Source organism: Aquila chrysaetos, chromosome 13, assembly GCF_900496995.4.
Source record: "Aquila chrysaetos chrysaetos chromosome 13, bAquChr1.4, whole genome shotgun sequence".
Classification (NCBI taxonomy): Eukaryota; Metazoa; Chordata; class Aves; order Accipitriformes; family Accipitridae; genus Aquila; species Aquila chrysaetos.
Genome location: NC_044016.1, coordinates 23,186,505 through 23,210,344, shown reverse-complemented (window position 1 = coordinate 23,210,344; position 23,840 = coordinate 23,186,505). Strand labels below are relative to the sequence as shown.

The following is a 23,840-nucleotide window of genomic DNA, read 5'->3' as shown; positions in this document are numbered from 1 at the left end:
CTTTCCAAACACAACAGTTTGGATGAGAGCTCTATTTTGATAACTTCCAGGAGATTTGCCCTTTCAACCTTCATAATCATCTTGATGGCCAAGAAAACATAATTTGTGGACAAAAAGGCTCTAAAAGTTTAGTGTGGCTTTCCCTAGATAAAAATGCTTTCTAAAATATTTAATTCTTAAGAAGAATGTCATATATTTAGGGAAAAATACTGTTCATATCTTGAATGATAAAAACCAGAACAGACCATTGAGAACGTGTCTATGACAAGTTGTAGGCCTTTCCTGAATTGTTACCCAGTTCTGTGTCAGTATGACTCCTGGCTCTGCCTGAATTGTTTGAATTAGACAATGGGCAGTTTTTAGAAAGAAAAAAAAAAAAGGGAGTTTTTGTGTTTGTTTTGTTTTTTAAATAAAAATCCAAATAATAGAGAATCCACCACAAGCCTTGGCAAATTGTTCTTGCCATTACAAAAAGGTACATTTTGTTTTTTACCTTGCTTTGTGTAGCTTCAGTCTAGTAAACATAAGCGATAATATCAGTCTTGTGGCTCTTCTGAAACCCTCTGTTGTTCAGTGGCATCCTACCAGAATTGTGGCTACTGGGACTGGACATGGTGGTGGCCAAATAGAGAATTATTGAACCTTCCCTTTCTCTTGTCAGTGCCCTCTTATGCAGTAGGGAATTGCAGTAGCCCCCTGTGACTACAGCACAAGAGGATGAGGTTCAGCTGATTATCTCTTCTGACCTGCAAAACTCTTATTGCTGTTTCTGAGCAAAATCTTCGCTCCTGAAAGTGTGGCCTATGTGATTTATTCTTAAATTTTAATCTTGAATGCATGACTTTGGCTACTGTTAAAACTGAAGTGGCTTGCTGATGTTCAGATATCAGCTAATCAAGATCACTCTCTCTTCCTCTCATTTCCATTATTTACCTGTTAATTTTCCTCTCCCCCGCCCCTGCTCCCCAGTACTCCAGTGCAAGTCATTTTAGGGTAATTCTCCAACTGAAATGGATGAATTGAAGGCAAAGAGTTTAAGAGCATCCACTGGCAATACAGGTTGAAAGTCCTTCTGCTGAGCAGAAAAGCCCATGCAAGTCCTAATGCCCATAGAAAAAATTGCCACATCTTGTAACATCAGTCTGACTTGGGAGTGACACTACCTTTTATGGCATACAAATGGGGAGAAACTCCTATGAAATCAGGCATATTAAGCTGGTGTGTAAGAAGTCATAATTGATCTACTCTGAGATCCCATGACAGGAAAAAAGAATATTCTTTTGGTTTTGAGTGGATGTACTGGGCAGAAGAGGAGCTGTGTATATTGGGTGTTGTACAGATCTATCCTTCCATTGCAGATGTACTGGTTTTGTTATCTTGTCATCTATTTAGTAAAGCAGGAGTCCTGATTCTGATCTGATTTGCAGTAGTTATAGCCTCCAATAATTACACTGATTTAATTACTGCTGAGAGAGAGGGAGAGAGAGAGAGAAGATGTGGACTAAGTGACTCAAAAAGTTAATCTCTGTTGTTTTTTAAGCTATCAGGAAAGTGTCATTAGTAGCTGTCAACTGCTACAGTGTTTCAACATGTTAATTTTGTTTCATTCTTGCTTCTTGCATTTAATATTGGAATATTCTAGGAGAAAGAACAGAAATAGGAGTTCATTGTACTTCCTGGGGTGAGGGGTTGTTGCTTTGCAAATGCAGCATGTGTACCAAGATGCTCATTATATTGGTAAACTCTTTGTTGCACTCTGCTGAGGGCATGAATGCTAAGTTTGACCAAGGAGCAAGTGGGTATTTCCAGGTGCCTAGTAAATGACAGCCTTTCAATGGAAAGCCCAAGAAGAATATTTTGGTGGCTGGAAAAACATGTAAGAAAATTTTCTGTATCTTCTCCTACATAAGAAAGGTGACTAGCAAGAGGTATGAAGGGCGTTTCATTATTTATTAGACTTAACAAGTTCTAAAGTAGCACTCAGTTTGTCTTGTTGGATAGTAAGTCACTGGGAATGTAACAGCCAAAATGCAAGGCAGATTAAGAGTCTCTCTGGATTTTTCAGGTATTCACAATATTTTTGTTTTTAAAATTGAGATTTCACTTTAAAACGTAATGCTCATTCAGCCTGCGTTGGCACCTGGGGTGAAACTGCCTGCCTTTTTTTCAGACAGTCTGAAACACTCACTTTGGGAGGTGCGAACTTTTTTAATCAGCAGCCACTAACCAACCTGGGAACCTGGTGACTATTAAAAGTTAACTGTTCTACTGCAAGCTGCTCATATGTTGTATTTGGAGAGTTTTGGTTTACTGATTAAGTGCAGGGTTTTTTTCTTTTCATTGTTGTTTTGGCCTTTCTTCTCTTCCCATGATAAATTGTCTCTGCCTTCCCACTGTTATTCTCCAAAGTGAGTGGATTATGGTCTTTTCTGGAATGGCAAGAGTTTAACAGCAGTGTCTGTGGCAGGATTTTTGTTTAAGAAAATATATATATTTAATTTGAATTATTGTAGGATAACCCATATTTAGTGTTCTGTGTTCTGAGAGAACTTAAACAAACAAAACAACAATGAATTCCATTTTCCCCAAGGATGTGGTTTAACTTAAGAAGCATAGGACTATAGCAATAGGGGTGTTGAGGAACTATGTCTAACATGGATATTTGTAGCTGTTGGTGAACAATTCTATTATTTCCTCCAGTAAGGATTTCCTTGGGCTTCTTCCTCGGAGCCCAAGTATGTTGCCCCACTGCTTCTGCAGACAGAAGGAGCATACCTCTGGTGAATCCAGGTAGCGCCCGTGTACAGAGGAAAAGAAGGAATGCCAGTTTGGTAATACCATCTTCCTTCTAGAAGTTACTGTACATGCCTTTTGCTGGGACTGTGTTTCAAACTATTTTGCTTATGATATTTCTATTCCTTCCCATGTGAGCTATATCTAGAGAGTCTGTGGAACAGGGCCTACGTTATCCATTAATTTCTTCCTGTCCAGTACCGAAGCAGCAACACTGAGATGTTGATGGCCTCCTTGGATGCAAGTTCCCTCTTAAATTTCTTGAGTGTACTGCCTTTGTTGGCCATGCGCTCTTCTGTAATTCAGGGAGCTAATGTGTGTTGCTTCCCTCTGTTTCTACAGAGGCTATCTCTGTTAAAAGAAACAGTATGGACTTTTACAAGAGAAGAGTGCGTCATTGTGCCTTAAATTAATGCAATCCTGATGCATTGTAATGGTATTATAAGGGTGATTTTTTTTTTCTGGATATGGTTTGGGTTTGCACTCAGGACAAAGAAATTGATCTCGGTTTCTGCTCCCCTTGCCTACACTAAGGAGATCAGGAATACCTGGCCATTTACTTCTGTGGCTTGGATTCTGACCATCTTTACATTGGTTTTGTTTTCTGAGTTGGTGGTTGTTTTTTTGCCATAGTTGTTCTGTGGGTTTTGGGCGGTTTTTTGGTTGGTTTTGGTTTGGTTTTTTTGTGTTTTTTTTTTTTTTTTTCTTCTAGTGTTTGAGCAGAGGTTTTTGTCAGCACTGCAGGTGTGTGTGCTGGGCTCTACAACATGTCACCTTTTCTTAAATTTCCAAAGGATGGTAAACCACACTAAGCAAAATATCACTCCTCCCATGACTTGAATTCTGACTCCCTGGAGCTTGCAAGAGCCATTAGAAATTTGCTTTAAATAGCCTTCAGTAAAGGCAGAAGTTCATTTTACCTACTTATTAAGGGATTAAGTAAATAAATGTGCCCTTTACACAGGAAAGTAGGTCCCCAAAATATGTTCTTTTATTTGTCTGCCTACACCCCACTGCCTTCCATACCAGCTGTATGAATTGGTACATGAATGACTCACAGCATGTGGTAACAGCTTGTTCTTGGTCAAGAGAGAGGTGCATCCATGCCCAAAGGGATTGCTGCACCTCACTTCTGTGCTGTTAGAGTTATATAAATAAGACATGTGATGACCAAGCAGAGTTATAACAGTCTAGCAGCAAGTGTCACAATGCAGTGTAAGACCTTGGTATACGTGTGCTCTCTTTCAGAACTAGCTTCTCTCAACTCTGAAGTAATTAGTGCAACTTAGATAAAATACAGGCTTAGTATATTTAGCTGTTGTTCATTTAGTCAGACCTAAAAGTAACTTTTGCCTTGTGCAACAGATTGCTTCCCCTACCTGTCCCCCAGTACTCTGTATCATGTGAGGAGCAAAATGTCTGAGATTTCCAAGAGGTAAGCTGAGGCATTACTAAAAAGCCAGGTTGTTAAATTTGGGTTGAATTTGGCTGTCAGACACCTGGCATATGTCCCCTCAATATCCTGGGAGTGGAGTGCCACTGCTGATCAGTCTTGATTCTATGCATAATGGTTTTGGCAATGGATTATATGTTTAATGGTCAGCTTCAGGATCTCTCTCCCCTTTGATCTCCCTTGTCGGAAGAAGCATAAGGAACACATTGACTGGTGCTGAGGGGCATGTTTAGCTGTTAGTCGGCATTTGTAAAGGGGAGTGAGAGGGACCTGCAAGTGCAGGGCTCTGCTTCTGAGGTAGGAGGGAGGGAGAAGAGTTGACTCAATAATCTTAAAGGTCTTTTCCAACCTAAATGATTCTATTTGGCCTGTGAGGGTGCAGAGAGGTGCAGCTGGGTGTTGTCACCAGTGTTACCTAACATTTCAACAGAAACTAGGTTAGACATCTGAGTAATTTTGGGGTTTTCATTAATGTGGGTTTTGGAACAAATTAAATGTGACCAAGGTCCCAACAAGGATCTGAAATTTGTTTTCTGCTGAAGAGCTCTTTATACAAATGAACACCAATTTGCATCATTAAGCGCACGCTTCACTCAGGCTGCCCAACAGGATTGAACACTGAGACAGAAATTGCCTCTTGCAGTGCCTTTCTTATAAGGTGACTGCCACTTAGGCCCAGCTTGTGCTTTGGCTTATGTGTGTGTGTGTTCTTCTACAGCCTTTCTGGGGAGGTGGTAGTTGTTTTATAGCAGTCTGTTTGCTGTGATCCTCTGCAAAAAGGCCGTATATCTTGTATTTCTTTAGATACTAACTAGCAATTGGATAGTCCTCTCCTTCTCCCTACGCACCCCAAGGATTTACAGTGTTTTAAGGTGTGTGAGAGGGTTTGTTCAGGTAGGAGAACTCATCATAAAAAGTTGTAACTTGTTTCTCGCAACAAAGGCAAGTAGTTGTTTTGGTTGAGTATGGTATTACGCCACTGTGTGTGTCAGTGTCAGTTTATGCCAGGCTTTAAGTAGGATACTCTGCAATGAGTTTGTTTTTTGGTAGTCTGTAATCCTTTCAGGCTAGCTAACATTAACGAGCGGCAGCATTACTGTGGCTGGTTTTCTTTTGATCATGTACAGCCCTAGTCAGGAAATGGGTGAGGAGCATGAGTCATGACTACATTACCCTAATGTGACTGCCTACTAGAAGTTTTCTTTTTGCCGCCAATACGCTTTCCCTTGACGCTATTCTGAAAACGTCCATTTTGGAGCACTTTGAAATATTGACCTTTGCAAGAGAACATAAATCCCTCTGTTTAGTCTCAAGGCAAAGTTCTAAGCAGGAGCCCCTGCAGAGTGCAGAGAGAACGCGAACATCTGCAAAATGCTTTTCCAGAAAGCTGCAAAGGACAGGACTCAACTTGCAGTACATTAGGTCTCCTTGGGTTCATTGGATACAGCATGTTTCCCTGACCCATTTAATTATTCGGTCACGTTGCCTGCACATGCAAGCTTGAGGTCCAGTCTCTTCTATATACAGATGCTGTCATCTCACTTGCCATTTGGCTTAAGCTGTGTCTTAGAGATGTACTTATCTTTTGAAATATGGCTGCAGTAATGGAAAGATAGGTGCTGAGTACTGGCTGAGGTAAAACCCTGAGTGTTGAGAAGGTTGCTTTAGAGGGATTTGAGACAGAAATATTTCAGACAGTTTAATTAAATACCTGGGGTTTAGAGTTTGAAAGAAATATCAGCTGCTAATCAGTAAACTAGCTTTAGCACTGAATTGCCACTGTGCCACTCTGAATATTCAGACAGTATACCTCTGTACAAGTGCTGAGTATATTAATTCCTTTCAAATTACACTGATTAACTCTGCCTGGTTTTAAGAGCAGTATGTGAAATACAACTATTGGCACAGAGAGTGAATGCACTCTGACGCTACTTGATATATTCCAGAAAAAAGAAGTCTGATCAATTTAGTACAAGCAACTCAAGTTCACAGACCAGAGCATCTGTAGCAGAGAGATCTCAGGAGGAAGTGGGGACCCCTGCACTGCTGTCCAGTGTGATGCATCCGTATCAGCTGGGGCACGTCACAAGTGTTGCTGACATGCTGCAGAGCAGAGCCAGAATATGACATGTCTTTCAGTTGTCACTTATTCCTCCAGATTCTTACCTCTGCTCAAATGGTGCCTTGAAATAGTGGAGTTACTTTCTTAGGAGTACAGCATAAACTCGCAGTGAAGAAGTAATTTCTATTTTTTTCCTTTTGTTTCATATAAGGGTGTTAAAACAGTTACTTTAGTTGTATTAACAATCTACTTTGAATTGCATATAGATAACAAAATTTTAGAAGTCCTATTTACTCCATGATTTCATCCCCATTCCTTAAAGAGGGCATGAGTTGGACCAAAAAAGAAATTCAGTGAAGATTTTTGTAATCCATTGAAGAATTCCCTTTCTTCCACCTACCCCAACCACATGCTCTTTGATCTCATCTTGATGACCATTCAACTCTCTGAAGGAGGCAAAACTGCAACAGAGCAGAGGATTCATCCTTTTTCTATGTAATCAAAAAAGTCCTGTGCAACTTTATATTCTACTGTAGCTTTGTACCTCTACCTCATTGTTAGCCTTTGCAGATAGAGGGCTCTCTAGCCTTCAAGTTTGTTTTAAACCTAGTTTATCAGCCACTTCAAGATGGTAAATACTTATTTCAAGTGAAATGCTTTGAGAATTGAATAATAGGAGAACTAGTGATTCTAATATGCCTATGTCACTTGTGTATTTCAAGGAGATGATGAAGAATTATTTGACTTAGAGATGAAGGGTATTTGAGAATTGGAGGTGGGGAGTTCAGGGTAGGGTGGTTTTTTGTTTGTTTGTTTGTTTTTTAATTGGGATCTTGCAAGATGCTTTTTAGATTGCCTTTTGTCAGGACCTACCAGTTAAGGAAATGTTAAGCTAGGGATCCTTTTAAAAAAATTTCAACATGACAGCAGCCTTGGGAACTCTAAGGCAGAAGCTAGTGGAGCTACGAAGCCATTTTTGCATCAGAAGTGAATAAAATCTGGATGTAATTCCATGGACATTTTTTCTTGCAGAAGAGTTGGTTAAGAATTGCCCATCCCTTCTGCCAGAACTCCTTGCTCTCTAAGAGTGATGATTCATGAGACAGCTGAGCTATTCAAATGACTTTTTGCAGCTGAAAGTAGCAGTCTCAGTCCTAGCCTTGTGATCTTACACCCCTTTCCTAGTTAGTTTTCACCCTGTTCAGTGTGCTGAACTGGCTTGTGAGGGGTCAAGTGTGTGCACACAGTAGGGGGGAAGGGGAGAATGCCTTTCTGACAGCAACAGTTATATTGGGCTTGAACTCTCTTGAAGCATTGCCATCAGTCACACTGCAGCTGTTGGTAAGCCTTTATTGTAAACTGAGTCAGTGGGGAGAATTACTGCTGTGACCTGTTTGCAGTGTGGCTTGTAGGTCTGCCTGCCCACAGAGGGTAAAAGGAACTGCAGTGCAGAACTGGGAACCAGCAGCAAGGAGTGAGGTATCCAGGGTGGGAACTTCTTAAACCAGCTTTGAGAGCAGAGCTGGGTTGGGGAACTACACCCTCTGTGTCAAAAGAGAAAGACATCTATGCTAACCTGCTCAGAATTACAAAGGGTGTGGATTCGTAATCCACTTAAACTGATATGAGTGCTGGCTGACATCAAAAGGGGCAGTACTGCCTGCCTCAGTCCACATCTTCCCAAGTTCTTCCATATGGCAATACCAGCATTTACGTGAACATGCCCTGAGCTGCATCAGGCAGCTGCTTTGGCTAAAAACTGTTCCTTTCTTCTCCCTCGGCAGATGAGATTTCAACCAGAGCAGTTACGTATCTTTTAGGTGGCACACAGGATCAGGTTATGGGGGTTTTTTTGTCTCATTTCACAGTGGTTTTCCTTTGACCTGAGAGAATTGATGGACAGGTTTTTAAGCCTCTTCATCTTGTGGCTTACAAGTTTATGGTCCCCAGCTATTTGCTCATCTGGTCTCTTGGCTTTGTAGGAGGAAACGTGTGACTGTGCTTCAGTGCACAGTCTGTCTGACGCAGCATAACCTTGCCTTCACCAGCTGCATGAGTTAAGGTGCTAGACTTTGTACTGACATGTACCTATGCCTAAATCTGCATGGTCTTGCACTCACCCAATTTTTGAAAGCCAATGATAAAACTGAACTATATGGTATTAAATCCATATGTATGAATGTACCAGCCAACAAAGCTAGGGAGAAGGTAATAGAGAGGGACCTGTTTCAGTCCATGGAGCCAAACAACAGAATACAGTGAGCTCATTAAACTCCTGTCTCTGGAGAAGAGAAGAAAACAAAAAGGGTTTTTATTATTCTAGAAAAGATGCTAACTTTTCAAAGCTGAAAGAAAGCTGTGACCAAAAACTATTGGAAGGTGAAAAAAAATTTGCTTGATTAAAAAAAAGAAGGGGAATTATTTAAGACATTCTAATGAGTGGTCAAAAGCACAACTGCAAAAACAGACTCTATAAGGCATTTGACTTAATATTGCATCACAGCCAGATTTTTAAAATGTTAGTCCTCTGCAGTGTCAACAAAGCATGTATTAAAAACTTTTAGAATCTCAGACTAAATGTTAGAAAGAAGTCAGCATCAGAGGGATATATTTCTACTGAAATAATGCAGAGATTTTTTTATATAGCATTGGGCTGCATAGTATTTTTATGAGCAGCCTGCAAATAAGTGCAAAATTGTTGTGGTACAAATTTGCAGGTGATGGAGATTGGTGAGGAATTATATTGATGAGGAAGGTGGAGAAATCTCAACTGATTTATTGATTGCCAGCTTGAGCACATTCAAATAAAATGTTTTCTCTTTCTGAAGTATGGCCTTGCTTTTTATCTTAAAGAATATAAATTCAGCTTATTTGCTGGAGAACAATAGCTTGGAAAGCCTTTTTTGTTTGTTTGTTTTTGTCTAAGGAATAGAGTCTTACTGGACAAACCAGTGTAATATGAGCACCACCACTGGCTGTGCTGGCAAAATTTGTTGATTAAATGAATATATGTGTATCTTCATCCTAAAAAATAGAATGGGGTTGCCCACTCTGAACCAAGAAATGGCAGTGATAACAAATTTCAACTTTTGCCAGTATAGTTTACTCTGCTTGGAGAATTAATTTTTGTTATACCAGCACAAGAACTCTTAAATGGTTTGTAATATAATGCTACCCTGCAAATACAGCAAAATTCCTGCTGTAAGGTGGTGAGGATAAAAGCAGAAATATGATCTTGTTTATAAACAAGGCAGCAATGATGGGAAGAAAGAAGTGATTTTTATCTTTGTATATGCTGTTAGGGGGAACGATATTGAAATGTTGTCACTAATTCTGATCTGCTCTGAAAAAGATGCTGGAAAATTGGAGAGGGTTCAAAGGAGAGAGAGAGTGATGTATTTGAAGGCTTAAAATTACTCCCCCACCATCACCACTTGAGGAATTCCCCCTGTTCACTTCGATCAAAAAGGATGACTGAGAAACAACTTGGTTAGTGTTCAAGTACCTTAACAGGGATGATAGTTACTGGTTGATAAGGGGCCTTTGTAATCTCACAGACTGATAAAGAACAAAATAATAACTGGAGACTGGGGCCAGTTGCTTAAATTAGACAGCAGCCCCAAATTAGATAACTTCAGCAGCTCCTTCCTGCTGTGCTGGTACAGCTTTTTGAAGGATACAATGAACTGTAAAAATTATTTTTTTGTTTTGGGGGGGTGGTTCTAAACCAGGTTGGCTTTCCTTTATTTCGTTTTCTTACAAGCTAAAATGAAAACTCTTAAATAGGTGAAATACCTCATTCATTTCAATATAATCCACAAGTACTTTAAAGTTGAAGGTGTTCCCTGGTTAGTATGATTTACTCTGACTTTATCCATTTGCAAGGGTACTATGCAGGGAAAAGTGGCAAGATTTAAAGGAGTCAACAATTAAAAATAATTTCAGGAACTTGGCTTTTTTTCCTTCATGAACCTAGGTTTTAGGGGGGAAAAAGAGGCCAGTGCTGGAGAAATGGAAGATACCTGGAGAGAAAGACACTGTATGCAGCCAGTCCCTGTCTGTGCTTACACTTAATGACCATTAACACTTATTCGGGTGGACCGCTCACAGCTAGTGTACTATTTATCTTTGATTTACGTGGGAAAAAGTGTTTATAGCAAGGGAGATGAAAATGTACCCTTATATGATTTTTCCTACATTTCACTTTCCCTTCCAAAGATGACTGATAATTAATTAATTCATTTGCTTTTTTAAAAAAAATATATATTTTTTTCTCTCCAGCTAGCGTATAACTGAAGTTTTCCAAGACTTCCTTGTCATTCATTAATATATCTGTATTACAGAGCATATTTAAATTTCCTTACTTACCCCTGACCAGACAACTGTTTCAAGAATTGAAGCTGCTTCAAGTAGCAGTACCTTGGAGTATCGAGCCACTGTTAATCTGGAAAGATGTATCAGGTTGAACTCTGCAGGGCTATCTTGCATCTGTTACTACACAATATTTTCATGAATGATTTGAATGTATGCTTATTACATTCACAGATGATGCTAAACCTGTATGCTGTAGAGGCCAAGATTAAAATTCCAAGTGATCCTGACCATTTGAAGTGTTTGAAATGAATAGAATGCAATGCAGTGGGTATGGAGGCTTTGCTACAGAGGTATAGTCAAGAACAAGATGTAGAATAACTGGCTAGACAACAGTTCTTCACTAAAGGAGCTAGGTTTTTAGTGGACCACAAACTAAACATAAGCCAACAATGTTGTGATGCTGAAAGAAAAATGCAGATACTCTATTAAGAGAGAAATTGAGATCTCAGCTTGAATATTGTGTTTGCTTTTGGGCATATTTAAAGAAAGATTTGAGCTGAGGGGAGGAAGACCAGAAAAGGAGGTTGGGAGTAAGCTATCCAAGCTCCAGAAAACATGACCTGTGTTGCAAGATTGAAATGTTTGTGTTGTTTAATCTGAAGAAGAAAAGGCTGAAAGGAGATGTAGAATGCATAAAGTAATGAACTGTATTCATCAGGGCCCAGATTGGAGGAGGGGAGACTTTAGGTGCATCTTCTCTGATGACTAGCCTCTGTGAAGTAAATTAATGTGTGCAGTCTGCACCTGCAGGGAATTTTAAGAGTAGGGTAGACAAACATCTTCCAGGACTAGCAGAAGGCATCTGGGTCTTTGAAGGATGATGGAGAAATGAATGAACTGCATCTTAGGGTCCCCTCTTGACCTGTGTTTCTGTAGCTGTGGGAAGGATTGGGGATTTTTTCCTTCATTTTCTAAACAAGTGTATGTGACAATGGAATAAAATAGGTTAGATTTGATCTAGGAAGGTAGGTTGAGTGCAGTTTGAGAAAATTAGTTGAACTGAAGTGTGATTAGCCTGATTGTTTTTATAAAGTAATTAAATCTGTAGCTTTAATCAGAAAGATGCAAATTCTTTGATGGAAGGAGAAACAAAGGGGTGAGGACTTCTAATCTGATCAGGGAAGTTGACTTTAATACAGATGAATTGAAAGGCTGGGCCTCTTATAGACAAGGTAAACTTAGATGAACAATCTGGGGGGAGAAGTGTTACCACCTGATTTGGTTAAAGCTACTCGGAAGGTGGTGGCTCTATAAGCAGAAGCTCACTGGTGGCCTGGTCTAGAAGTGGACAGATTTGTGGCCCCTTATCTTCAGAGGCTGCCAGCTGATACGGATACCTAAGTCCACAGGAACATGAGAGGTAAGCTCTATGGTGCATCATCTGCTGCTTTTCTTGTACCTAAAGACTTCGTTATACTGGGAGTTTGTTTTACCAGCATTCAGGAATTGTGACTGCCTGAGTTCAAGTCCCTGTTACAAAAACAATAAAAATGTGGTTTGCACTGATGTTGTTTCAGGCATAGTGGAAGTAACAGCATTGACAAGGACATTCTCAAGTTTGTTTGTGCTGCTGGAAGCTACTGGTAGTTAAAACCTAAAATAAACCCCTAAAGCCTAATTCTTCTATGCTTGCAGATATTTCATTGTGTAGAAAAGTTACAGCAGCTTATTGCATAGTTTGTGTCTGTCTTTTGCTGTGTTACTGTAACCTCATTTGGATATTTAAATAATGTACAGACTCTGTTTTTTTCCTAGTGACTTGATCCACAAGATAATTCAGTGTTATTTTAAACGAGATTTTGGAAATGGTTTTCTCTAAAATTCACATGCTTCTAGCCAATGATGTGTAAGGCAGAGCCCTTGCAAGGGCTTGTCCTGTAGAAAGTTCATAGGCTTCTTAGAGTGCATGCTTTCTTCAGGTCCTGCCCTGTGGAAATAGGATTTTCTTTCTATCATTTCTTTGCCTAGGACTCTGCTTAAGGATCTAGGTCTTTGGGGATTTGTGCACAAATAAAATTGTGCACCTCGACCCTTATTCGTGTCTAGCTTCGTAAGCTTAGCTGTTGAGATATTTGCTGATAGTCTGTCCTTTTAAAACAGGCTGTGGAATAAACTAAGTCATCCATGGAAAACTTTGAACTGTGTGGAAGGTGATGATTACTGAGTGGACAGAAGGTTCGCAAGGTGCATTAGAAGTGCCTCTGAAAACATTAGTCATTGTTACCAAGCAAAACACTTAAATGAGAGTGTGAAGTGATAGGAATGAGAATGAGCAAGTGTTACAGCCAAACTAAAACTTTAATTTTCACTGGGCTGAAGTTTCTCTAGTTTCGCTCATGCTTGGATCTTGTTGGGAGAGGGATATCTCTTCAACTGGAAGAAAAATTCTTTCATGTTGTTTTTCTCTTAAATTAAGATCTTCCACTGTAGGCTGGCAGCCTGGGACTGTGGGCTTTTAGTTATGCATTTGGTTTTCCTATAATTTCTCATTCAGCTGTCCAGTTTGACTATACATTCACTTAGTTACTGAGTTGAAATTAGTCAAAACAGAGACTCTTAGCAGCAAGATCAGAAAAAGGTCTCATTTTAAGACAAGGTGAACTTTACTGTGTGGCCTGGTATTGAGATTGGAGTGTGTTGTGTCCCTTCTCTTAGCCTGTGTACTGGTGATTTCATTAAATCTTGCTGAATGCAGGGAGTGTGTAAGGTTCGTGTGAGAATTTTGCGGACTAATTTTTTAGTTTTGCAGCAGTTGAGCTGGAGGCTTAGTCTCATTAAGCCTTTCTTCATTTGCCAAAGTTGGTTTTATATTTTTTCCTTCCTTTTTTTTTTTTAAACCACATTATATATCGATATAGGTTCTTCTTTAATTGCAAATGAAATATGAGTAACAACAGTATTTTAGGCTAAGTGAATATTCCAGATTTATGATATATTTCAGCTGTTCAAAGTAGATTAAAATCTGTACTCCTTTGGGCAGTACTTGACAAAGAGGATAGGTATGCAGAAACAAAGTACAGTTGCTCTGAAGCCTATGTTATGCTGTATGTGGAAAGCCTGTCCATTGAGGAGTGAACCCTCATCTTTTATTTACAAAGTGTAATTTGCAGATTTTCAATACAGTAGCTAGTGAAATCTGCAGCAAAGGTAGCCTTTGTTTTCAGCAGAGAAAATGATGCTTGCACTAAGCATGTAAAAGTTTTTCTCTTTAAATGTAAAGCCTCTTGCACTGGCCAAATGGAAGGCAAGGCCTTCACAATTGCAGGGACTGCTGTACAGAGGGGGATTATAATTCTTAACACCAGAGCCTCTTGCAGCATCCTCAGAGGTAGTATGGTTTTACACTGCCCCTTACTGGGGCTCTCTCATGGTGCAAAAACGAAAGGAGATCTGGATGCCCAAAAGTTTGCTCTATTTGGGGTTTTTGCATTTTTTTTTTCTCCCCGAGCTATGAGCTAAATAAAATATGGTGCTCTTCTTGTGTGTCAAAATGGATTATTTATATTAAAAGTTATTTTACACTTGATTTTAGTATTTCTTGATGTTCAGATGTTTCATTGTGTCCTTCAGGTTTCTTTGAAATCTCCTTACGGAGTTTGGTGATCATGGTGTTTGATACACATCCAAACTGGTGGAAGCCATGAAAGCTTTGAATGAACTTGGATTTGTCTTTCATTTTGAACTAGTGACCAACAGGCATGACTTTGGACCACATTGACACTACATTGCCATTCATGACAGATTAAAAGATCTGAAAGAATGAGGAATTAGAATCAAGAGGGAATTCAGCCTGTTATTCCTGGGAAGTGAGATAGCGCTGAGTTCACTAGACAAACTTAAAACAACCTCACCATTTGGCTTTGTTTGCTAAGAATAGTCTTCTCTGTAGAATTGAGGACATTTTGTTTAGCTAAATGGGTTACTTGGGTAGAATGTTAATCAGGGGGGAAACAATGCTGTGAATTTTTCAGCTTTAAACTGAAAGGTAACTGAGTTGACTAATCAGTTCTGTTTCCATGGCATGTGGCACTAGCAGAGATCTTATTTAGGACTTACTTTTCTATCTTACAGTACTGACATGGAGTTAAGTTGGTGGAGTTTTGGTATGTAATGTGAATCTCCTAGTATTCTGTAGAGCCTAATGAATTACCATTTTGTTGTGTAGAAGGAAGCTTTGAAGTGCTTTTAACTGGTTGATGCAATCAGTTGTATTTCAAAATTGAGCTTAAAAGTATAAAATGTCCTCATAACTTATTGAACATTAGGCTTATTTTGTATGACAGCTTTCATCTTTGTATCTGTTGTATTTTTTGGGGGAGGGCTTTTCAACATTATCTGAAGTGCAGTAGGTATCGGATGGGAATCAAAAAACCAAAATACTAACCTGGCTAGATTCCCAGCTCCCCTTGTGATGCACAGTTAAGTACCCCATTGTAGGAACTAATTACTCAGGTTAAAGGATTTGTGAAAATGCTTAAATGCTTCTTGACAATCTGGCTGTATAACCATACAGTACAAAGTTTTAAAACTGGTGATTCTTACTGGGCTTAATTTGATGAAGAAAAAAGTCTGCTGGGGCATGGAAAAAAGGCAGCAAAAGTAGCCTTGTTACAGACAGCTTCCCTTTGCTTACTGCTAGAAAAGTCTTTCTGTGCAAAAACTGCAAGCTGCTTTATAGAGTGAGGATGGCAATGGACAGAGTGTGAGGGGTTTGTGGCTGAGTCTTCTGGTGAGGAGGAGTGACCTGTGATGCTCTGGTGGTCCATGAACTTAATAGGGAAAAGTACAAAAATGTCCAGGAGAAAAATACATTTATTCTGAGATTGCTCAAGAGTAAGGAACTGGTACTCTAAGGAAGAAATACACCATTAAAGCATTAATGAAGAGTGTTTTTCCATAACTTGTTGACCCAATAGCTTGTTAGCCCTTGTGGACTGCTTCATCAGGCTTTTCAGAGACCACATTCTAATAGGACAACTTGGTTTGCAAACACTGTTTCATTTGGCTGCACAGAACAACTCTGAGTCGCTTTGGCCTCATGGCCTACGTAATTTGTGAGTTAGTCTATAACTAGTTGCTATGAAGAATTCCTGTAGTCTAAAGACTGTAGTCACAAGAATCAGTCTCTTCTAAGATACCTGCATTTGGATGTTTCTAACTAATGACTAGCACTTTTTTCAAGTACATAAAACTATCCTTTTAAATGGGCACAATTATCAGAAATGTTATTGGTGACAGTTTGTGAGAGTTTCAGCACTAAATGGTGGTATCTCAAGTTCTCTAATCTGAGGTGGTCTACTCCATTTCCAAAAAGGTTTCCTGAATGACTGTCAATCTTCCCAGGTCTACCAAAAGTTTAATGTTGTTGAATGTTATAAATGTGTTTCTGCATGTGCTCTCAAAGGCCAGCATTTTGAATGCCCAAATAAAGAGAGGAAAGGTTAAGATAGTGATATTTATCAAATGAATTGTGCTCATTAACCGTGTCTAAGGAACTCTGACTTCAAAAAAAGCTATGAAGTCAGAGAAAGGTTAGCTAGCCCTTGTTAATCTAAACTCTTTTATCCTGCCTAATGAAGGGAAGCAACATCATAAAGCTAATCTGCAGGCTGGAACTGTCAGTACTATTACTGATTTTTTTTTTTTTAAACAAGACTGAATGAACCATGAAAAATAAATTAATGATAACCTGATTTTGTATCCCATGCAGGTTTTCTCAAGTTCTGGAAGTAGCAGGGCATTTGGTTGCTAACTGACCTGAAAGTTGTTGGAAAGATCTGCAGTGGGAGACATTCACCTTCACATACCCCACAGTTCTCTGCATCAGAAGAAAGGAACTTCATGTGCAAGAGTGGTTCAAGATGATGATATAACGTTGATAACACTGAAGGTCTCCCAAGAATAACTGATTTTGTAAGAGGCTTCTCCCTCCCCTCCCCCTTCCTTTTTTTTTCTTTTTCTTTTTTTTTTAATAACTTCCCCTCTCAGAAACTACAAGCAAGATGCCAGCCAAGACACCCATCTACTTGAAAGCTGCTAACAATAAGAAAGGGAAGAAATTCAAACTAAGGGATATCTTATCTCCTGATATGATCAGTCCACCACTTGGAGATTTTCGTCACACCATACACATTGGAAAAGAGGGACAACATGACGTTTTTGGAGACATCTCCTTTTTGCAGGGCAACTATGAGCTATTGCCTGGAAATGAAGGGGAAACCAGAGTTAGCCAGTCTGGTGGCCACAATGAATTCTTAAGGGCAAACAGCACTTCTGAATCCATGTTTACAGAAACTCCATCGCCAGTGCTCAAAAATGCTATTTCCCTTCCTGCCATTGGGGGTTCTCAAGCCCTTACATTGCCCTTACTGTCACCAGTGACATTTAATTCAAAGCAAGAATCCATCAGGTCATTGAGAAATGCTAGGCTTAGCTGTGAGCCAGTAATAGAAGAAAAATTGCAGGAGAAAAGTAAGCAGATGGAGGATGGAAAAACATACAAAGATGACATATGGGAGCAAAATGGTTCTTCTTCACATTTTACTAATGGTAGAGACAGTCACTCATCCAGCTTTTCTGAACGATGCACTGATTGGCAAACAGTTGATTTATTTGATGACAGTCGACTTTCACATGAACTAACCGAGACAAAGACTAAGTCAGAAGAATCCCTTTCAGATCTTGCAGGCTCTCTTCTCTCATTACAACTTGACTTGGGACCTTCACTTTTGGATGAGGTCCTCAATGTAATGGACAAGAATAAATCTTAGAACTGGTACTCCCTTGCTTCTTTACAAGTGATTCACTTAAACAAAAACAAACAAAAAAACCATAGTCTGAAAGTAGAGACACTTAAAAATCAGCTGTATTTGCAGTTGTTTGACGGGTTTTCTAAAAATATTCTTAAAATGCTATTTTTTTACCTATTGTTTTTCATTATTTTTATTACACTAAATTCTCATAGCAGGAAGCTAAATTTTAATAAGTTTTCAGCAAATATAGAATGTTTTTAAGTACCAGTATTAATGATCAGAAACTTAAGAAACAGTTTGAGGATGATACCGATTGTGACATTTGGTTAGTTCACTTCTATGGGCTTCTGAATATATGAGAATCTCTAAGTGTCAGAAAGGAGGCTGATATTAATTATTCACTTTTATAAATTATTATGACATCACTTTACATGTAGGCCTCTTTCTAGAACCTTGTGTTTGGGGGTTTGATAGTGTTTTTCTTCATTTTCTATAGTACCATTTCTGTTATAACTTCACTGTAACTACTTTCTTGGTCTTATACTACCACTCTGTATTCAGATGTGAACAGTTTGAAGGCTTTTTCAGCTTGAACACCTGGTCCAGAGTCTCAGCTGCTTTAAATGAATATGCACAAATTTACGCAAGTTGAGGCTTGGGCCTGACATTGTATATGAAATGATATGTTGTAAACAGGTGACACATGCAAAATGATATGGTTAAATTATTTTAAAAGTTGAAATATATTTTTTGTGTGCATATTGGCTTTTTACTGCAGAGCCTATACATACAGTATCTCATCAAAATAGTTGCTTGGCATTATTGGTGCTCTTCTGAAAATTGTATATTTGTGTGTTTGAAAAGAAGTATGTATTGATACTCCTTGCTTTTTTTCTTCATTTATTGCCACACATGCTTAAACTTGCAACCAGTTATTTTAATTTTTGAAGAAGGCACTGGTTATTCACAATGCTTGTGATGTGTGCTGCAACAGCCAATGTTTTGGGAAATGTGGATCCTTTAATACAGTACCTACATGGATTGCATAGATATCTTGTGCAATACAATAAAAAAACCCTTTAAATTGCTATGTCTTTGTGATTCAGTACATAGCCTCACCAAAACACAAGGTTTTGTTTTCTGCTGTAATGAAACAGTCTGCAGTAGAGTTGCAGAAATATGGGACCAAGGGGCAGATCAATTCTACTATCTTAATTCAGTTGACTTCTCCGATTCATTTTACTTCCCAAGTTTTTAAGGGCAAACTCCAAGCAGGTAGGACCCTCTAGGATATACACTGATTTTAAGTAATTGGAGACAAGAGACTAATACTTTGGTCCTAGTGAAGTTAATGGCAAAGCTCCAGCAGCTTTCACTGGAGTCTTTAGGTAAAATCCTGACACAGTTTGTAGACTATTCTTCATTAGATAACCACATTTATCTGTATCTTCCTGTCAGAACATGTAGGTTATGGATGATTTAATGTATATTATATTTATCCTTAAAATTCCTGGGGAGTCAATGCCAACTAATTCCATTCTTTCAGTGTGTTTTAGGAACACAGTCATTACCCCTGTTTCTGGTTAAGCACTTATATTAATGTGCATTAATGAGACATCCTGTAATGAGGAACTGAGATGCAGAATGGTCAAGAAGTGTGTTTATTTTTAAGAAAATGCTTAATTGCCTTCAACTTCATATTCTCTGTGTATAAGCCTGGATCAAATTTCCAGTACATTCATGATCCAAGAAGAATGGTAGTTCTGTGATTATAGTGCTTTCTGTATTTTAGAAAGCAGGTTCAAGGCTCTGCTTGGCCACATGTTTCTTGTGGGACCTGGGGATTTAGAACCTAATGAGAATTTAGGCCAAAACTTTCACTGGAAAAATCTGTCAAGTCATTAGCATAGGGAAAGTTTGGGTGAAATGGTGAATTAGACATTTTCTGTGTAGACCAGCTTCAAATACCATGATTAGAATATTAAAAGTATTTGCTGAATGAAAAGTCATTATCTTGCAGGACTTTTCAGGTAAGTATTCTCTAGAAAGCAGAAACAGATTCTTACAGAGCTATTGCAGTTGTGTTATTTTTGCTTTGTCATGTTTTATACTTGATTTCCTGGTTTAGTTTGCTGAAAAATGTCTCACTGTTGCAGGAGGGTTTGGTCTGTATTATCTTTCCTATGTGATTGCTCTTCTAAATTTGTAAATCCTTAGGTCTTGTGATGAGGGTGGGTGGTCTGAACTAAAATAATAGCCATTGCTCCAGGCAAAAAGAACTACAGTGTTGTGGAGGAGAACCTTTGCTCAAGTCAAGAACAGGAATTTTACTCTGGCAAAGTAGATTTCATATTTCTTTAAAGCCTTCTTGTTACTTCCCTCAGAAGCTGGATCCGTGGATTGTTCAGACCTGCTCATTTACATGTAAAGACCTACAAGATGCAAAGTTGAAATGTGCTCAGCTTCTGTTCTGATGTGGTCTTCTGTAAAATACTGCTTTGTGTAATCTGATCTGGCATCTCAGCTGCTACAATACAGCTTGTCAGATCAAAACCTTGAATTTCTGGTTTGTGAGAAGTTCTGCCTTCCTGAAGCCTTGATAAAATTCTTAATGTAAAGTAGTCTTTCTAAGGGGGAGTTAACACAGCAATTTCTTGAAAACCAGGTGTCGTGGTTTCAGCCCAGCCGGTAACAAAGGACCACGCAGCCGCTCGCTCACTCCTCCCGCCCCCTCCGGTGGGATAGGGGGGAGACGGAGGAGAGAAAAGAAAAAAAAACTGGAACCTTGAGGGTTGGGATAAGGGCAGTTTACTGGGACAACGCAAAAAAAGTTACAACAACAACGACGGTACTAATGAAAGAGTATACAGAAAAGAGTGATGCACAGTGCAACTGCTCACCACCCGGGACCCGACGCTCCGCCACTTCCCCCACCGAAAGTCGAGAGCAGGAGAGCCCTCCCCCCGGCCCACTCCCCATGTATATACTGAGCATGATGTCACATGGTATGGAATAGCTCCTTGGCTAGTTCAGGTCAGCTGCCCCGGCTATGCCCCCCCACCTCCCAGGTTCCTGTAAAAATTAACTCTATCCCAGCTGAACCCAGGACACCAGGATACTGCTGCAAGTTGGCCTTCTCCATGGAACAGAGGACTGGAAGGAGTTGCCTTGGATATGACATCAATTTTCTGTGGCCCTGGGGAAAAGTATGCTAACTATACAACTGCCCAGAAAGTTCCACAGATGCTTCAGAAGTCTTTCAGTATGCCAGAACACAATTCCCCATCTCTTCTATCTGGAGTAGTACCGTGAAGACCTAAAGATGTAATCTAAAGGTGCCAGAGGAAGAAAGCAGAAGCCATAAAGCACATTCGTAGTTCCTACATGAGTATTTGCTAAATTCCTCATCTGTACAATCCTACAAGCTGGGCTATGCACAGTACAATACAAAAACATACCAAAAGTCCAATAATCATCCAACTCAAGAACACTTGAACCCCTGTCCCAGTTCCCCTGCCACCCTAACTGAAGTGATCAGTATTGTGCTGAGGATGTCAGTGGGAAGTAAAGAGCAGGTCAAATGCTGGGAAGCGCACAATCCCACATTGATCTCTGCCTTTTTCTAACAAGGACCAAATCCAATGCCCTAGAGAAAACTGCAAAACAACCCTCCAAGCTAGTTCACAACTGAAGGATGGAAAACAGCCTGACAAAGAGGCTAGCAGGAACCCTGAGACAGGGTTTTGATGGAAACACAGTTCGTCCAAACACATAGTTTCTTTTGAAAGTCCCTTGTATAATTACATTAAATAATTAATGACTTCCACAGCAACCTTACTTTCCTCCCCACATTGACAAAGCTACATTAATAAAAATTGCTCATCATTGACATTTGCTTGAATTCACACTCTTGAAATGTTAATGTACTGAAGATATCCATTTCATTTCACCTGTTTACCCATACCACTACAAAGTGTATACAGGACAGAACCACCTGGATTTGCTGGCAAATGCATATAAATAACTGTACAGTATGTGAACATGACAGAAAAGGGCAGAAAATCTAAAAAAAAAAAAAAAATCTGAAGAGAGTCATAAACAATACCTTGTTAAAGGATAATTTTCCTTTATAGTCCTTTTTGCATTTATTGGTGTTAACAAGGAAGCTATTTATCAGGGTTAGGGCTGAAGGATGTTCTCTAATTTGTATAGGAAATTCTCAATAAGCAACAAGAATAGGCTGAGGCCAAGTTTCAGAAAAACATAGGAGGTATATAAGCTCAAAATTTTTTTCATTCCTGCTAGAATTAGTGAGAGAAGGGACACTTCAGGTGGTTGCCTTTTTGAGAATGTCAATCATGACCAGAATTGGAAGCAGCTGTTTGATTGTCAAATATAAATAACCCAGATGAAAGCCTAGCAGGGAAGGTGTTGGATCCAGCATAGTGAGGCCAAATAAAGTTTGGATGATGCAAGAAGCAGCTAAGAAAGAGACACACTGAACTTTATTCCAAGGAAAGAAATTAATGGTTGTTGTAAACAAATTAATTAAATTAGCAGTGACCTAACTGTTCTGCTTGCATCCATTTGCTTTTCATATGAACACAAAGTACATTAGTACATCTGTTTCCTATAAATGCTTTCATTTTATGTTTTAAGAGGTTTCCTCATCCAAATGCAAGGCTGGATTCATCACTAACTGCTTCTCTCTAGTTAGCATTTTACAAGTGCTAGAAAATCAAGGAAATACCCAATACTTTCTGTTTACTTTTGAATATTGTAAGCTATTTTCTCCCTATAACAATTATAAAAGGACTGATTTTCTTCTGGAATAAATTAACATCACTCCAATAAAATCACAGATTCTGATTTATACCAGAGTATTTCCAGAGAGAAATAAATTTCCCAGAATATTTACACCAGAAAGAATATTCTTTTTTCACAGGTAAATTGCAGCATGACCCTACACATTCTTCAAGCTGTTTCTTTTCCTCATTGTCTAAGACAATTCTTTCTTAGTTTGTGCTCAGGGAAACTGGGACTTTAGCTTTGTGGATGGGTGACTTTTAGTCTGTGCTATGTTTCCTTGGCTTCTTAAGATATTCCTGTATTTAGGAAGCTTTCTTCTATTAGAACCTCCTGTCAGGGTGCCACGCAAGTTGTGGCAGAGGTGGAGACCAGCACTCCTATGGTATCACTAGGGCAGGAACTGAAGGCTCTGGGCTGAGCTGAAATGGAGCTTCTGAGCCCATGGACACAGGTGGGGTCCCACTTGAGAACCCTGACACCTCTGGCAGATTTTTGTGGGCAATACTTTTAACCTGAGAGATGCAGCTCAATTTTTATCTTCCGTAAGTCATAGTCACAGAAGCCATCTAACACACTATTAGATTTTAGTTCAGTACAAATGAAGGAGCCTTGGGCTGTTCCCTGTTTGCTGCGTAGGATGGAACCATCCAGCAAAGAAAAGTCAAAACCATTTGCTCATTTAGCAAATTGCTAATGCCATTCCAGGGCACCTAACTGCCTTATTAAAAAATGCTGCAGTTTTACAAGGCAAAGTGCTGATCAATAAAACTACTTCTCAAGGAGAAAGTTGCTCCCACATATTGCAGAAGTAGCTGTATTTTGGTAAAATTCACACCAAGTTAGATACCACATGTCAGCAGTTATCCAAGTGGATTTTTTGCCAGTCCCTTCTTGCCTTCTTTCAGCTGTAAGTGCTTTCAGGTCACAGTCCCCAGATGTTCCCCAGAGATGGTCATATTACACTGTAAGATACCATCTCATGCACTTTTGTAAGATTAGTGGTTCTGGACCTTTCCTTGCTTCTTTACAGACTTCTCCATATATACTTAGTCAGATCAGTTGCACCTAATGAAAGCACATCAGGCCCAACCCAGAGCCAGAACTAGCTGCCGTGGAAACCACTCACCATAATTTGGTCCCCAGGAGCTATCTGTTGCAATCTCAACTGAAGTCAGACCGACCAGCTGGGAGTCCTGGGAGGAGACACCCAGGAATGGGCCCATCACTGGGAATGTGAAGAATAATGCCATCTATTTTGCCAAACACATATCCGGAGGATCTAGACCCAAGAAGGATCATGGCTAGCCCTTCAAGATTCATCCTCAGGAAAGTCATGGGGAATAACAGCTGCCCTCAGTGTGCAAGTATATTAGCTCTACCATCAATTGTGTTCTTGGTCAGGAAGCAGATGCAGCATTTGATTACAAGGGATACATGAGTGAGCGAGCATAAGGCAGAAGCCTTTGTTCAAGACAGTTCCAGTCTTCCAAGGCAGGGGAGCAAGGTCCAAGCAATGGGTGACCAGAAAGACAACAGGTCACTGGGGAGCAAGAGTGGAGGAGAAGAAGGAGAAAGGTCCAGGAACAGGTCTAGTTGG

At 39.5% G+C, this 23,840-nt stretch overlaps 1 protein-coding gene across 5 annotated transcripts in view; it reads left to right on the top strand.

Annotated features, from left to right (window-relative positions):
* CDC42EP3 (CDC42 effector protein 3) overlaps positions 1-18,522 on the top strand; it is a 35,055-nt gene extending 16,533 nt beyond the window's left edge. For 3 of the 5 annotated variants that reach the window (XM_030035350.2, XM_030035348.2, XM_030035349.2), the window contains one exon: positions 16,393-18,522. In XM_030035350.2, the coding sequence (XP_029891210.1) occupies positions 16,685-17,452 (768 nt within the window). In that variant the 5' untranslated portion in view covers positions 16,393-16,684 and the 3' untranslated portion in view covers positions 17,453-18,522. Of the gene's footprint in view, positions 1-11,530; positions 12,043-16,392 lie in introns of those variants that run through there. The other 2 variants (XM_030035352.2, XM_030035351.2) reach the window with 2 other exon arrangements.
* Positions 18,523-23,840: the final 5,318 nt, after the last annotated feature.